This window comes from Manis javanica, chromosome 5 (assembly GCF_040802235.1).
Source record: "Manis javanica isolate MJ-LG chromosome 5, MJ_LKY, whole genome shotgun sequence".
Taxonomy (NCBI): Eukaryota; Metazoa; Chordata; class Mammalia; order Pholidota; family Manidae; genus Manis; species Manis javanica.
Window position 1 is genome coordinate 156,675,612 of NC_133160.1, and position 17,603 is coordinate 156,693,214.

The 17,603-nt window shown below is 39.2% G+C and overlaps 1 protein-coding gene across 1 annotated transcript in view; it reads right to left on the bottom strand.

The window, feature by feature from the left end:
• Nucleotides 1-8,204: 8,204 nt before the first annotated feature.
• Nucleotides 8,205-17,603, bottom strand: part of LOC108389137 (cytosolic beta-glucosidase) — a 96,713-nt gene continuing 87,314 nt past the window's right edge. Inside the window, exon 5 of the mRNA XM_017647708.3 lies at nucleotides 8,205-8,917. Within this exon, the coding sequence (XP_017503197.2) occupies nucleotides 8,715-8,917 (203 nt within the window). The 3' untranslated portion in view covers nucleotides 8,205-8,714. The remainder of the gene's footprint in view (nucleotides 8,918-17,603) is intronic.

A 17,603-nucleotide genomic window follows, 5' to 3' on the forward strand; every position in this document is an offset into this window, starting at 1 on the left:
ACAGGTTTTGATATTTCTTATTTATCATAACTGCTTTACTCCAAGCATCATACACTAAGCAAAATTTTCAGAAAGAGGGAGGAGGGTGGCTCCCCCTTGGCGGGCACCCTGGGCCCTGGGTTGGTCTTCCTGTTTCCAAGTGAAATGTAAGTTTCATGAGGAGCGAAGTTTTATCGATCTTGGTCACAATATAGTCCCACTACTGGCACAATGCCTGAGCCAAGACAGGTTCCTAATATGTCTGATGAAAGAATAAGGGAGGGAGGGAGTAGATGGAGCTAGAGGAAGAGAATGAGGTAGAAAAGAAAAAGCGACAGAGAGGAAAGGAGCAAAAAGAAAAGATGTGGGTAGAGAGGATGGAGGAAGGGAGAGAGGGCAGGGGGTTAGTTCTTATCTTAATTTTGCTGCAGTTTAACAAAGAGGTGTACAGGTACTGAATCCTTAGTCCATTGCTAGAGCTCAAAGAATCATGTGTTTCATTGTTGCTTAACTCTAGAGTAAATGTTGTCATCATCCTTATAGAATTATGTACTGTGTCTTTATTTACTTACACAGCACCATTTTCAAATATGTGACAGCCCATTGCTCATGTCTTTGTCATGGGATTAGGGAAATGGAGCATAAGCTTTACATTTGCAGCGGCCGCCCAATCAGTGAGAAGGGCTCCCCATGCAGAGGGCGCTGTGATACATGAAATCAGCTATTCCACAGTTAGGCAGTCCTTGGGACTTTGGATTTCTGTCACCCTGGGAAATGAACAGCATTTGTGCTGGCAGATATTTTTTTTCCAATTCACCTCTTTCTAATGAATTTATTCTAATTCGGGGTACACATTTAAATAAATTGTACACACCATATCAAAACAACGATAGGAACAGTACATGTCGGCACAAAATCCCATGCAAATTACAGGGAATTTACACATGCAATACATTTAACCAAATGGGGCTTTTAGATGGCAGCAATTTTATAAGGTGTCAACACACATCGATGATATGCAGACCTTATTTTCCACTTTTCTTGATGAGAATAAAAGTATGCTTTGGCACAGCACTCAAATTCATCAAGTAAGTACCCAAGAACGGATTTACTGCACAGGGTAAAGCTGAGTAAAGAAGACCCATATGCTGTGTAAAAAAGCCCCTATGTCTTTAGGTCCCCAGATCCTAATGTGACAAGGATATTATTATCCACTGGACTCATAAAGCCTTTTATAGAGATATTTTCCCCCTTAGCCCTGTCATTTTAATTTGTGCACAGATTTTAGCACAGGCAATTTTCCCCTGCAAGGGCTTTTCACTAATAGAATTATATTGTCTACACTCAAAATGGCCTTTGGTTCTTAGTCCAGTGGGCTCAAAAGATGATTTTCTTGCATAGAGAGCTCTCTGCACCACCCAGGGGCCCACCATTATTTGCACCAAACATCCCCAATCTTCTACATCCTTCAAGAGGCTACACAGCTGGACCCAGTATGAAAATGACAAGCATTAGTAAATGCAATAGTTTATTTTCCTCTGCTGGGTATCTTGGCTTCTGGACTCCTGTCAACTCCAACACAACACATGCCTTTCAATAAAAAGTGATCCTAACAGGATTAAATATAATTTAGAGTCACTAAGAAGAAGTTTGCCATCCGGCTCAATTATAATAGACAGTCTGATCAGAAGGTAGAGAATCTGGAAGGTTTTCAGGGATTCATTCTACTGTAAAAAAAAAAAAAAAAAACGAAACAGAGAAAAGAAAAAAAATTTATTCTCTGCCAAACCCTTCCACTAGTTACATCTTGCACACAAATCAATTCACAGTCTATTAAAGTAATAAGAACCATGTATGGTCACTTGCAGGGAGGGAGACAAGGAGAGAGACATTTACAGGAGAGTGGGTAATACAGTGTGATTTCTCCACCTGTCTTCTTTGTTGCTATGTAAGTGGTAAATCAAATGTTTTCAGTTCTGTGTGACCTGGAGAGCACAAAGGGCACGTGGAGCCCACCACAGAATTCTATTTGATGCAGACAGGTCCTAAATCATCACTAAATAGGCTACAGATTTGGGAAGGCAGTCACTCCTAGAAGGCAGCCCTCCATCCCCTGGGCAGGGTGGATCTGGAAAAGCAATGGAGGATTGGAGTACTTGATTAGATCTCTAGCCAAAGGAAGAATAATCCTCCAAGATTATGCAAGAAGGATGAGCTTCTCTCTCAGAGCTGTCAGTGGCTATCCTTCACAGAACCATTGCTTCAGTACAGATGGAAGGAATAAGGAAGCAAGGTAGACATCTAGCAAGAGTTGTTTGCATGAAATTATTTCCTTGATGTTAGAGTCTTTGCACTAATTTAGACAAAAAATTGTAATGATAGCTACCATCTGATGGATGTGATGATTACCACTTAGTGGAAAGTGTTCTAAGTAATCTTAGATGTATCATCTCATTTAATTCTCACTACTGTCCCGTAAAACAATGAGAGTTTATTTTAATTCTCACTTTATAGATGAGGGAAATAAAAATCAGAGATATGAGTGAGTTGCTCCAGGTTGTACACTCCATAAATACTGGAGCTGCACCTGAAGCCCTGCTTGTCTGACACTACTCACGTGGTTACGCTGTACTTTTATCATGGGAATAACTTTGTTTTGGTCAATACAATTGCAAGGAAGAGTCACTAGTTTAGAAGACAGGATTCAAAAACAAAGTAGCCTGGGTGAGTGTAGAAGGAAAGAGAATAATGTTTGGTATGGACAATGGTAGTCTTAGGAAAGAAACAACACGTTTACTACTTTGTGAAATGACTAGCTGAGGAGTATGGAAAATTAGCTGAAGTTTCAGAGACAGAGAGGATTTGATACTGAACTACTGTAGTCCGGCTAAATTATGTGTCAGTGTAGCCTATTGAAAATAACCAGGAGCCAGAAACCTTGGGTGCCAGCACTGATTCAGGTGCCACAATCCTATCAGGAAAGTATGAAGTAGCATTTTGACGGCTAGAAACAGACTGTATGGGTTGCAGTGCTAGCTCTACCATTTACTAGAGCTATGGGTCAGACAAGTTAGTTCCCTTCTCTCTGCCTTGGTTTGCTCATCTGTGAAATGAGGATCATAATTGTAGAATAACTCGTAGGTTCTTGTAAGGATTAAAGGAGTCGATCTGTATCTTAAATATCCATTGCAAGACTTCGACTACCGCATTAGTCCACCACATCAATAATTTAATACACATTTATAAATTGCTTAGAATTGCCAGATATCATGCTATGAACTAGAAATATTAAGATAAATAAGGCCTCAAGTTGCTCACCACCTAGAATGACAAACAAAAAAACATTAAAAACATGTGTGACAGAGACATAACAAATTTGTGATTGTAGATGAGAGGTAGCAACTCATTTTTAAATATCTCAAAACTAACATCTATTTAAGAAATATTTATTGTCATGACATGTTTAAAGTATCATCCAGATGGAGTAAGGTAGGTACCTGCCAATTTTTGTCACCTGCACCATTGTTCCCTCATAGAGCCGTCACCGACCTCCCTATCTCGATTACTCCAACATTCCATGAATCACTTTGACTTCTATAATTTTTTTTAATATTGTCTAATAATAGAAGAAAACAGAAGTAATGAAAACATGAGAACAAATTATAAAGAAGAAGAAAAATTAACTACAGTACACCACAACCAAGATAAGAGAGAAAGAGGAAATAACAAGACTTTTATAGTGGGTCTTTCTTTCCTCTTTTTTCTCTATGTAGATTATATGTCTATATCTAATATGATTTCTGAATGTATTATTAACTCTTTCCAGATATTTTTTAAACTTTTGGGAGAGATAATTTTAGATTTACAGAAGAGTTGCAAAGAGAGAAGAGAGCATTTCATATGTTCCTCATCCAGTTCCCCCTAATGTTAACACCTGACATAACTATGGTATATCTATTTACCAAAAGCAGGGACTGAACACTGGTAAAGCACCACTAATTAAACCAAAGACTTATTTGGATTTTCCCAGAGTTTCCACTAATGCCCTTTTTTCTTTTCCAGAGTCTGATCCAAGAGACCATGTTGCATTTAAGTTCCTGTGTAACTTTCATACATTAATTATAATTATACATTAACTTTTCACATATGCACTTCCCACTTAAAGCACTTAAGTTGGACCCTTAAAGCATCAACTATATTCTCATAGGAACAATTCTCTATCTGGTTCCTATATCCTAGGTTCTTTGCCATCTTTCAATATGTTGCATCACCAACCTGCTCATGAGCCTTTAACCTTGTCTAAGAGGAAACCAAAGCATCTTTGAACATCAACTCCTTTTCTAGTTCCACCTTGACTCACACTAACTCTGCCCTTACTATGTTTCTTACCATGTTTTCTCCCATTCTGGCCTGAACCTGTCCTCTCTTTTCCTGAGGTGAACTGGCCAGGGCACTGCCTTCCACTCCAACAGGCTTTATGCTTTCCTCTTCCATAGTTTTCCTAGTATTAGTTATGTTATCATATTTTATTATTTATATTACTTTTATTTTATATTATTTTCCCTTGCCCATGAAGCCATTTGCACCCACTCCAGCTGGCAGATATCTCTATCTGGAAAATTTACCTGCCATCACTTGTTATCATTTCATGTTTCTATCCTAGCTCCCCAACCACACCATGAACCTCCTGGGAGAGGTGTGTCTCATTTGCAGTTTGCATTTCTAAAATTCATCATAGAGTTTAGTTTAATAAATATGCAATGACTGGACTCTTGGAAACCTTTGATTCTAGTGATTATGAAAGTAATGGTGACTTCCGGTTTCTGGTCCAACACGTAAGGAGCTTTGGAAGTGTTGCTTCCCACAAGAAAAAAGCTGGACAAACTGCAAATTGACAGTTCTTCTTAGATAGCCAGAGAATGAGGCCACAAGGTAAACCACTGCCACAAAAATGGGAGAGACCAAAAATTAGGGAAACAGTGAACATACCAGAGCAGAAATCTTTGTGGGAAGTGGAGGTAGTACCAGAGTAGGAAAAACCTACACTGTCATTGAATTGATGGTGGACCAGTGTGAACAAGTGTGAAAGTTAAAAGTAACGGCGCACACTAACCTGCCTTTACCATGTTCCAGAAAGTGCTCCAGACATGTTACATCCATCAGCTTGTTTAATTCTCACAAGAGCCCTATGAGGAGCGCATTTTATAGACAGGCAGATTGAGGCACAGAAAGCTTCAGCAAACTGGTTAATGTCACTTGGCTAGTAAGTGTCAGAGCCAAGATTTTAATCCAGGTGTACTGGCTTCAGAGCCAGCATTTCTTAATGATTACGCTATGTTTTGCCTCCTACTAGATAAATACCAATAGCCACTCGAGTAAGGTCAAGTGACACTTACAGACACTGGGGAAACCTGGGACAACAGGCTCCATTCACTCTACAGGATATGCCCATTAACCCTCTGCACTGGAAACTGCTCCTCCCCATGACCCCGATCCATGGCTTCTACCATTTGTTCCCATCTCATCTAGGGCCACAGTTGATAAGGTTTATGCACTTCATAAAGGCCACCGTAAAGTGTCTCTATGTCAAAGTTTTTTCTAATTTCATTCTTAAAAGCTCATCATGCTTTGTACTAAATACTATATCCCTCCCAGGACAGCTAGAGCCTGAAATATTGTGATCAGTGATGAATATGTGCTCTCTGGGTAAGGTGTATTGCTAGTAATTAAACAGTATTAATTCCATCAGCTTTGATTTATTCTGTTCTCTCAATAATGAAGCTCAGTGTTCTATTTTCTCTCTGGCTAGCACTGAGCAATAGAATTGGTGTTTAAGGATTATCATATAAATCTACTTTTTTGGTCAGTCAGTGTTGGGGAATTTTTTCAGTGTATTACAGATGTATTCATTATTCCCTCGTTCATAAAAATAATTAAAAGCTACAGGCTGAACACAAATTCCCGGAGCACAAAAGCTGACTGACACACCACCGCCAAACACCAAGGTTGTCAGCTTCTTAGTTTACGGGTTTCTTAATGAGAACTCATACCTTCTCATTCAATAAAGGGCTTAGGTGGGCATTTCCTGCTGGTGTTAGCAGGAGTTATAAAACTAAAGTCCCACACATCAAAATGAAAACGGGCTGCTCTTATTTTTTGTATGTTTTAGCAATTTAGAAATGACTTGCCCTAAAATAAAAAAACTATCAAAACCACACAATTTTTTAACGTAATCCCTAGGGTGTCAATAACATGTGCTCACATTCTCTTTAAAAAACAAACAAAAAAAGCAAAGAGGTAAGGTAGAAAGAAATACAAGTAGATGCCATCCATCATTGTGATATCCAAGTTTCTCCTTAGATAAAACAGACATAAAACATGTGCTTTACAAGCCTCAGATGACCTTCAAGACATCTAAGTACACTACCTATGGATTTTTAAGCATAATTAACAACTCCTGTTTTTCCATGTAAAGAATCCAAGTTGTGTTTCCTTGACAGGCAAAGGCCAATCAATCTTGTTTTCAAATGTTAATACCAGCAATTAAAACTAGCATTAATTAAAATACTACAGGGGCTGTTAGGTTCTTGGGTGGTGGAATATTTTTTTCTTCGCTTTAACCTCACAGCAGTTCTGATTTACAGGACTAATTAGAGAAGCACCCTTGGTTTGTCCATCTCTGGGACTAAGAGCGGGCCTGCAAAATGCAGCAGAGCTGCAGAAGGGCCCTGCATGGCTAGAAAGCTCACCGGTGCTGCAGCTAGAATGTTTACTTCACCTGGTAGACCAAATGTGACAGATCGTTTTATTTACAGCGTGAATATTAATTCTCTAGTTTTGGAAATGAAAATACAGGGCTCATTTGTATTGTTGTAAAACTTGTAAATATGCCCTGTAGGATAAGTAATATTCAAAACAACATCCTAATTAAAAGGAAAACTCAGTTGTCTTGCAAGATAATATAAGGAAGGCACATAAATTGTAAATAAGGTACATGGTAAAAATGAAAAAGACAGGCTGGATAGGAGAGGAATGAAATAAGATTTGGAAATGTGCTTTTTAAATGAACACAAATTGTAAGATAATGTCTCATTGAACAATAAAAATAACAAACCAGTGGCAAAGATGTAATAGAATTTCCTATGAATACCGTTTTAATCTTAATATAATTTTCCCCAGTGCATCCACGCTTATTGACTACTACGACCATTTCTTTCTCACTCTGTCTAAAGTTACCAAGAGAGTGCTCTTTTGCTGTAAATAATTCCCTGATTATGAACAAGAAAACGATCCACAAATTGACCACAATTTTTGGGGGGTTGTTTTTTATTTAATGACATAGCGTCTGCTCAGGGCCAAAAAGGCCTTCTGAGGATGGTAAAGTGTATGCAGAGTATTGCTCAGGAAAGCAAAATGTGAATACAGAAAAACACCTTCTCCTCTTCCTCCTATATCAAGCAATGCCACACGCTTGTTTCTTTTCTCCTCTCTTCAAAATATACAAAGACATCTATGGCACCCCACCTTACTGTGTGCTGGCCAAAGAAGTGCCTGGTCTAGGAAATAAGTACTGATGGGACTTGAGAAAGAGGCACATAATTGCGGCCTCAGTTCCTCACAGTGTACAAAATGGGCAATCTAATTACCTCTTAGCTTCAAGCCTGTTACAAGAATGAATGTTCGTTACTACTTAAATATGGATGTGAAGGGCCAAATTCCAGACATGCTGGAGTGGAGCATGAAGTCCAGATGGAGCCATGAATCTACTCCTGATGCCTATGGAGGAAGCTCAGTAAAATGTCCAAACCCAACCGACCCCATATACATTTCAGACATCTCAGCTACCGATGTAATGAATCCTTCCCTCCTTTGGTTACACTCATGTAGGTAATTCAATCCATATATGTGTTTCAGGAGTGCCATCAGTATTCCTAAGGACCTTAAATTTTTCCTTAAATACTCAAACTAGAGACCATGCCCTGCTTATTATTTTGCTTCCCATTTGGAGTCACTCAGCAGTAGGTATGTAGTTTCTCTTAAAAATCAACATTCAAATATTTTTTCTGCCAATCTGTTTTACTAGTTTATTATTTTTCAGAAGTTCATCAAGCAAGAAAAAGATGTACTTGTTCATGCATAGATAAAATATGTGCCAACTACATCAACAAATCCATTTTATTAAATTATCAATTCATCCCTTTGTTGAATACAATGCATAACTACACAATGTGACTAATTTTAATTTTGATTTTTTTAGAGTAGATTAAATAGTAAAAATTTCATGGATGACATGAACATGGATCTATTCAGCAAACAATAGCTTATGTAACCAGAAGAAAACAGGCTCATAAACAAGTATTATTATAATAAGTAGTCTGCTGTTAGGGTTGTAATTCATGAACATACAATCCATAAATTTTGCATTATTGTTTCTAGAAAAATTCTAGGGATTTAAATTGAAGTTTCCAAGTCTATCTGATTTCTTAATATAAAAATCTGTTTCAGTGGTTTTCTATTCTGGTTCTTTAAAGCCTCATTGATCAAATGCAAATAAAGTAAAAGCCATCATTAACTACATCCCCAGGCATTACATATTCAGCCTTCATAATCATGGATCAGCTGGTAGGGGCTGATTACAAAGGCAACTTGAGGTTGTCTGATGGACCACCAAAGCAGACTTCCTTTCCAAAAGCAGAGGTCTCCTGTCGGGGTGAGAGACTCCACAGCCATCTCTTCTATACAGGTCTCCCCAGGCCATTATTTTGGATGATCTTGGCATACTCCTTTGCTGATGTGTAAGGGACTCGGGGTCTAGCTGGATCTTCAAAATCAACATGGAAGAGACCAAACCGGCTACTGTATCCCTGGTTCCACTCAAAGTTATCCAGAAGAGACCATAAACAATATACTTTAAGATTGACTTCGTCAAGTTGGATAGCTGAAATTAAAAAAGAAAAGAAAAAAGAAAAGAAAAATTACTATTTCTGGGAAAGTTTAATCAGAACACACAAAATCACTGATGGCCAGCATGGGTATCTTTCTCCTGCAGGGATCACAGTGGAAAAAGAAAAAAACTTCTCTCAATCTGCTTTTCTAATTTTCTCTTTTAACCAAGCAGAGGTTTCATTCAAGAAGTTAAATTACATATTATTCCAATTATTTGGCTCTTCATTTATTTTGATATTCATTTTGTTCATCATTCATTTGTTCAATATACATCTTTTCAATATCTGCTACTTTTCAGACAAAGAAGTACACACACACACACACACACAAGGGTTCTCCCTAATACCTAGAATTATATTTATTAAAAGCACTTCCTAGCTTCTAAGTACAACCTCCAGATAATCCAAAAAGTCTACTTGTAAGTCAGAGGAAGTGATTAAAACATGGCTGAGGAAGCCCTAGCACTTATCTTTTACCCCCATGACAAAATTGAGACATGTTTTAGAATTCTAGAAATAGAACCTCCACAATGAAATGAGCCAGGACACAGCTCTGGTTGTGCCCATATCCTAGACTGAGTAGGCACAAAAATGCTATGCTATCTCCTCTGCCCCACATCTAAACTCAGAGTGGGACTTAAGCTCTCTAAAAGTCAAAGCATTGGACCATCACTCCCCCAAATGTACATATACACACACACAGTAGTCTAAATAATCTTATTTGCAGATGCCCCAAAGCCCATCCATGGACTCCGCATTAGGGTGCCAAGATGTGGAGAATTCTCTAAGTAGTTTTACACTGATTTCCAACACTTTAGTCAGGGAATTGAGCTCACTTTTTAATATTTCATTAGTATTTATTAACATTTTAATATTTTAATTAGTATTAAAATACTTAGTATTTTAGGATTAGTATTAATAATTAATATTTTAATATTTTGAGTTTGGCAAATCTCTAAGGTTGTATGAATTGCTGCATTGAGCATTTCTCTTTTAAAACAAGAATAAATAAACTCTATCTACAGGATGCACTAATATCCACCGCTCAGGGCAGAAATTAAATAAGAAGGCAGGTTTCCTTTAAAAGAACATATTCCTAAATATGTTGGGTGAAAATGAACATTCATATAATAAGTCAAATTGTAATGATCTTAGGGAGTGACTTCAACCAAAATGACTTTTCTAGCTTCAGCAAAGCAAGATCCACCCTTTACATTTCTCTTTGGAGTAAATCTGTATTTCTTAGGTCTCTTAAAATCACTACACCCATAAACTACTGTATGTGTGTTGATCATCAAACCCTCCCAGAATTTTTTTTTTTGTACTATGGATATTCCATAGACACGTTAATTGATGTATTACGCCTCTACCTTTTTACGTGGAAGCATACAAATTGCTTTGCTTAGAGAATGCTTTGTGAGTGGCCTGGAGGCAGGAATTGGGCCAAGCTGTATTGGCTTTTTTTAAATAAAGTATTGTTGGAAAATGAAATATAAACATGCAAGCACATAAAGCTTTGCAGGAATGAAAACATGTTATTAGATATCCCTCCTACTGGTCCACAATGCCATGCATGTCTCCTCCCCTCTCTGTTAACCACAACCTGCGAGATACCAATACTTTTAAGTAATTTTTAAATACATTTAAGTCTTAGATGACATATATCTAAGAACTAAAGTGACGAAACCAAATACCAGGTCAGAAAAGCACAATCTCCTTCACCTTATAATTCAATCTGGGAACATGTAAGAATCGGCATATTTTCTTTCTCATTTGCAGAATTATTGCCCAACAAGAGAGCCTGCCAGGTATAAACCCAGACAGTTTCTGAAAACACACACTATCCCACTGATCATGTACAAAAGGATTGATGTATGTGCTAAACCAGGGGCTAAAAATGATGCCCTGTCTGCTTGGAAGGGTACAAAAAGGAAATCTTGACAATTTCATTTTTAACCACCACAAGTTCCACAGCGGGTACTAAACTGCCTGAGTGACACTGGTGGATGTCTGCGTTTTCATTGCAGGAACATTCACATACAGAATTGCCTAGTTAGGGCTGAGGAGCTAGCCCGCTGGAATGCTTCTCATTGTGCTACCACTGGAAAAAATTACAAAACTGTGCTGGAACCTGCACGCCTCTCCTCCTCCAATCTCCTCAAGAATAGAAAGAGGCCATCATCACCTTTCTTGTCACTATGATTTATGAGCTCCCAAATCTTAGTAGAGAAAAAACACTTCTGTGAGTTCACTTACTTTCTTTAACCAGCGTTTCAGGCAAAGTCAATACAGACTGGAAGGAGTTGTGAATGGGTGCAAAACACACCAGAATAAAAGGGACACCCCGCTGAGTCAGAGTCAGCTTTTGGACTGAGAGTCCAGTTGGAAGGGTCTCCCAGTCAACAGGCTGAAAAATATCTAAGTCTTATTGATACAGACTCTGTCAGGCTGTTCCAATGATAAGACTCTTGCGCCAGTGTGTGCTACAAACACGCACGCACTCACTCACACACACACACACACACACACACACACACACACACACACTGCCCAGTGTTAGCCAAACTGAAAAGTAGTTGAGAGAACAATCTTTCTCCAGACTACTCCTACTTCTGACACCAACTTCAAATTCAAGAGGTTCCCCAAACTACCCTCAGTTTCAATAATTTTCTAAAAAGACACAGAACGCAGTGAAGCCTGTTATACTCACAGTTAGGGTTTATTACAACAAAGATTAATATCAGCCAAAGAAAGAGATACATAAGTTAGAGACTAAAATGGTTCCAAATGCAAAGTTTCCATGCCCTCTCCCCTAGGAAGCAGGACAAGTTACCCTCCTGGCATCAACATGTGACAACACACAGAGTATTGCCAACCAGAGAAGCTCTCCTGAGCTTCAGTGTTCAGAGTTTTATTGGGGCTTCATTACACTGGCATGACTCTGATATGGATAAACTCCGTCTTCAGCCAAATGACACTGAGTGACCCAAAGCCCCCCCAAACTAGTCACATGGTTCATCTTTCTAGTGTGACTATCCTAAACGAGGACATTCTGTCAGGGGTGCTATAGATTTCCTCCCAGAAGCTGAGGACAAAAGCCAAACCACTCTTTGGGCAAAAACAAATTTTTTACTACACATACACACACCTATTTTAGAAGCTCCTTATTTCACAGTACTGGGCAGACTCTTCTCAAGTTACTGGTTTATGTAGTGCCGTAATTTTTAGTCCTGTTTGTCATATTACAAAAAGCTAGAAATTGGGCATTCAGTTTTGGTGGGAATTATTTCCCAATGGTTCATAAACAGAGATAGCCTTTGTTTTCAAGATTGCCTAAGACTTATAAAAGACATCCTTTAATGTGGCACAACTATTAAGCTATCAAACAAATCACCAATCCACAGACCCTAGCTTCTTTGACAAGAACCGGTGGAAAGCTTCAGAACAGTGCAAAAGAAAGAAGTATCAAAGGAGAAAAATGAGATAGGTAAAGCTCCAGGAATGAGCGAGAGGGAAAAATGCAGACCTCTAGATTTCCATGTTCAGGTAATGGCAGACTACATTATTCAAGCAAACACACCAAATGGAAACAAGTAAATACACTAGATTAAATTTTTAAAACAAATTATCAAAACAATAGCTGAAAATTTCATAGGGAATTACTAAGCCAAAGCAGAAAGTGGAAATTACACATGGCAACTGCTTTTGACTAATAGATTTTCTAAATTTTAAGAAATAAGAATCTTTTTTTACTTTCTGGGGTGAGGATAGATATCAAAGCCCAGAGCCACACCAGGTGGAAAATTTAGTATGGCGCCCTACATGCAGAAAAATAAAATCCTCAACCCCTAAACCCTCAGGGCAAGGATGAGCCACAAGCAGACCAGTCCCTGGAAAGTCTCAAGGCACCTGGTGATTCAGAAACGTCAAGTCTGGATGTTCGGTTGAGGTGATCCCAGACTGGAAGTACCCCAAATGCCTGCAAGAGGCACATTTGAATTCTTTCTGAAGGGCATGCCTATATTCTAAGTCTCTAATTATTATTACAAATATTTTTAAGTATAATCGTCAGTACATAATCAAATATAACCAGGCATTGAAAAATTATGACATAAAAAAAATCAGCAGAATCAACAGACAACAGAAACAAATCCACAAAAACCTGTTATTGCAACTGTCAAACTATGCAATAACCATATTCATTAGGTTTAAATCATAAAGATTAGTTAAATGTCTTCAAAGTTCAGGAATCTGTAAAAAAGTGATGGCAGATTTGGAGAAGAAAACTCAGCAGCCTTGTGTTTGAGTCCCAGATGCAGCAAGTACTCGCTGAAGAGGCCTCTCATTTCTCATGAGGACAGTGGAGACACATACTCCAAGTCTTTTAATAAAGATTACACAGGCTAGCCTGGCCCCCAGCACAATATCTAGCCCATGGTGGGTTTCTGTTGCTTTCCTCTCTGGCCATCCCTTAGGAAAGCGCAGAATCCAAAATAAAACTATACTTTGATGTGCCCTCTCTCTCCACCTAAACATTTTGATAAAGTAGAAATTGAGTTTAAATGAACATCTGGGACAGTGTAAAATGGAGAAAAAAGTCGCAAGGATAACATTCAGTCTGAGAAAAGTGAGTGTAAGAACAAAGAGGTACAGAGTGACTGTAAATCTAATGACAAGGCTCTTTACATCATTTAACAGACTCCTTTGTTTTCTCTAGGGTGACATCTCCAAGTACTTCTGTGGTTTCCTGCTTTCCTGAGTCCAGAGAGGCAGTCCTAAGACCCCTATTGCATCAAGCTTCAGACGTCCTAGCTCTCACACCTATATGATATTAATTGAGCAGGTACATTCTGGGGTTTACTTCTGGAGCAGAAAATCTTATCCCTTATATGGAAAAAACTGGTAGAGTATGTCTGAGTCAAAGTCCTTTAGTATGGTAGCTAAGTTAATGTCATAACAAGTCAAAAAGATAGGATGTAAGACAACCTCATATTCAAAGTCATTAAAATAGAATGGGAACAGATCCAAGCCAAAGACAAGAGTTGGGGAGAGGTCACGGAGAATGTCTGCAGAGGGTCGTGGCACATTTTCTATTTGCATTAATTTGTTGCTGAATATGTGGTGTAAGGAAGAATCAAGCTGAAGCAGAGACACAGAGCCTCAGCAAATTTCAAAATGATAACCAATCCACCAGGGCATTATTTCTCAAAGTGTTGATTCTGACCACCTGAACCAGTTGGCATTACCTGGAGCATAGCTTAAAAAGACTTTATTAGCCCCACCCCAGACCTAGTAAAATGAGAATCTCTTGGGTTGTGTTATGGGCTAAATTATGTCCCCCCAAAATCTATATGTTGAAGCCCCAACCCCTAGTCCTTCAACATATGATCTTATTTGGACATAAAGTCTTTAAAGAAGTGATTAAGTTAAAATGAGCTCGTTAGGACGGGCTCTAATCCAATATGGCTGGGGTCCTTAGAACAGAGAGTTACCAGGGTGAGCATGCACAGAAGGCCAGTGAGAGGAAGAGAAAACGTGGTTATCTGCAAGCCAAAAGGAGAGACCTCAGGAGAACTCAACCCTGCTGATACTTTGATCTTGGACTTCTACCTTCCAGAACGCTGAGAAAATTAATTTTGGTTGATAAAGCCATCCTTAGGAAACTAATACAAGTTCAGATCTAAGAAATTCTGTTTTTAATAAATTCCCTGAGTGATTTTTATGCTTAATGAAGTTTGAGACTCAAAAGCCTAGGAAAAGCCATGACAGTTCACTACAATTTTTTTTTTTAGCACAGCTTCCAATCCCCAAGGCATCCCCCTTGAGACTTATAAATGCTAGACAATCTCTCTCTGACCCTCTCCTTAACAATCATAACTTGGGATCTCTGTGCAAAGAGGGTGGCAGGCCAGGTCACACCACCTTGCGGAAATGGATGACCACTGAGATAAAGGTGGAAAGACCGTGTGCTCAGGCGTGTCAAAATGCCTTTTCATCCCCCTGCTTAATCAAAGTCTAGCCTTATCTCAGTAGATCATGGGAAATCTCAATTTACTAGGTGTAATGGGTTGATTAGTGGCTCCCCCAAAAGAATAAACCTGTGAATGTGACATTATTTGGGAAAAGGGCCTTTGAAAATGTAATTAAGGATCTCAAGATGAGATCATCCTGGATAATGGTGAGTCCTAAATCTAATGACAAACATCTTTATAAGAGAAGGGGAGAAGACATGCAGGGAAGAAGGCAGTATGAAGACAGAGGCAGAGACTGGAGCCATCTGTCTACAAGCCATGGAACACTGAGGCAGCCAGAGAATCTAGTAAAATCTACCAGAAGCCAGTGGAGGATCATGGAACAGATTCTCCCTCAGAGCTTCCAAAAGGAACCAGTCCTACTGACTTCTGGCCTCTGGAGCTGAGAGAATAGATTTCGGTCTTTGAAGCCACCAAATTTGTGGTGATTTGTTACAGCAGCCACACAGAACACAACATACCCTTTGAAAGTGGTTGCCGACTGGGCTCTGAGTCCCAAACCACCCACCTGATTTTGCAGAGGGCTTGTGACAATCACTCTCAAGGCCTGTCAAAGCTGGAAAAAGAAAGCCTTCCAGACACGGTTTGAAGCAGATTTTCTGGCAACTTCCCCACATGCTAACTTTGAAAATGTGTTTCCCTGAATTTAGTTCAAATGCACAAGAACACTACAATTGGAGGAGTGCTTTAGCTGAATTATAGTTCCAACAAGAGAGCTGGCACAGCGGCTGCTCTTCCCTCTCTTTGTGAAAAAAAATAGAGTAAAATAAAACAACATCAGGGAGATCTAAACATAAGAAATGCTCAGCAAGCTCCCGACCCCCAATTCCAGCTGAATATCAGGGGCTGGACAACATCTGTGAAAATGTTCAGATAATCCCAACATAAGAGGTCCCACCTGCACATGGCAACTCCTGGTAGCGAAAACTAAGACTCTCTGAAAAGATAGTTTGGAAACCAAAGGTTGATTTTTAAATATTTTATAGGAAAATGCCAATTAAACCAGAAATGAGCTTTAAAAGCTTTCTTAATTATCTGCATTGTTTCTGTTACTTACATGAGGTGTTTTTTTTAGGAGGTGGGGGAAGCTGTGATCAGCAGTTGAACAGCATCATATAAAAATCATATTTTTATTTAATTATAAAGCTGATCTGAAGATAGGTACGCATTCAGTGTCATCTTCCAAAATTCCTCCATCAGGACTAGTTTTGCAGTGATTTCTACTGCAGGAGACAAGTCTTTATGGGAACAAAAGTTCTCAGACAGTGAAGCTCTCTTCTACCAGAAAATCTTCCTTCCTTCCCTCTTTCCTTCCTTTTCTCCCCTCCTTCCCTCCTTTCTTTCTTTCTTTCTGGGACTTGGCTTCCCCTTCTATAAAATGGAAATAATAGTATCTTCTTCCTAGCACTATGGTGGCATTAAATAGGTGAATACATGCAAAGCTCTATGAATAATGCCTAGTTTATAGTAAATAGCACACTACTTGTTGGTACTGTTGTGGTGGTTATTTCTCTCAGAATCTGAAAGGGCAAGGAATGAGACCTGTTTTATCTCTTCCTCCCATTTGGCATCAAACAGCTTTCAGAGGGTAGAGAGTCAGCACAAAATGCTCAGTGCTGAGAACCAGAGAAATTAGGGCATCAAGGGAGAGTGAGGCATCTGGGCCAGGGTTTGTGCTCTGCGGGAAAGGGTCAGGTGTGGGTCATGAAGAATAAATCACTAAAGACAAGGACCTTAGGGTGACACTGCCAGAGACACAGGGAGCTGCTGAGGCTCCCCCACCCCAGGGAGCTCAGAGGTGGGGTGGCATCACTCAAGGTTCAGGGGATCCTATGACAACAGCCACACACACCCCCATTTATTAAATAAATATGTATTGTGCCAGGAACTGGAATATAATGGCGAACAAAATAAACAGCCTCTCTTTTTACAGAGCTTAACAGCCTATGCAAAAGACATATCTTAATCAAATTACCACCCTTTAATTACAATCTGTAAAAAGTATTAAGAAAGGAAAGATATGGGAACTGTGAGAGAGAACATGTTAGCTAACATTTACTGAGCACTTAGATACCACTTCAAGGGCTTCATGTCTGCATTAATTCATTTAACATTTACAGTAAACCTGTGAGTTAGATAGATAGTCTCACTGTCCCCATTTCACAGATAAGGGAATTGATGCACAGAGAGGTTAGGTAACCTTTACAAAATTTATTATCAAGTAAGCAAGAGACTTGAGGTTGGAACCCAGGCAGGATAACAACAGAGGCTGCATGGCAAACCATGACACCCGAGTCTTGGCAACACGCTGTAATGGAAGATCTATCAGCAAGGGTGGGAGAATGGGGCAAATGGAGTAGTTTCCTGGAGTGAACGGGTGCTGAGAGCTCAAGGATTAGTTGGCATTCCCTACTATCAGCCAGGGTTCTTTCCTAGCTGTAAGTAATAGAATCTGATCTTGACTGATGAAGTATAAAAGAGGTCAAGCTAGAGAAAGAGGCTCAAACGAAGCCTTCAGGAACAGTGCACAAAAGCACCCCATGGAACTGGTGAGTGAAAGAAACTTCCTTAACTGTTAAGACTCAACAGGCACAAAGTCGTATACTTCCTGTTGCTGCCAAAACCTAACTTTCCTGCAGCCACAGTA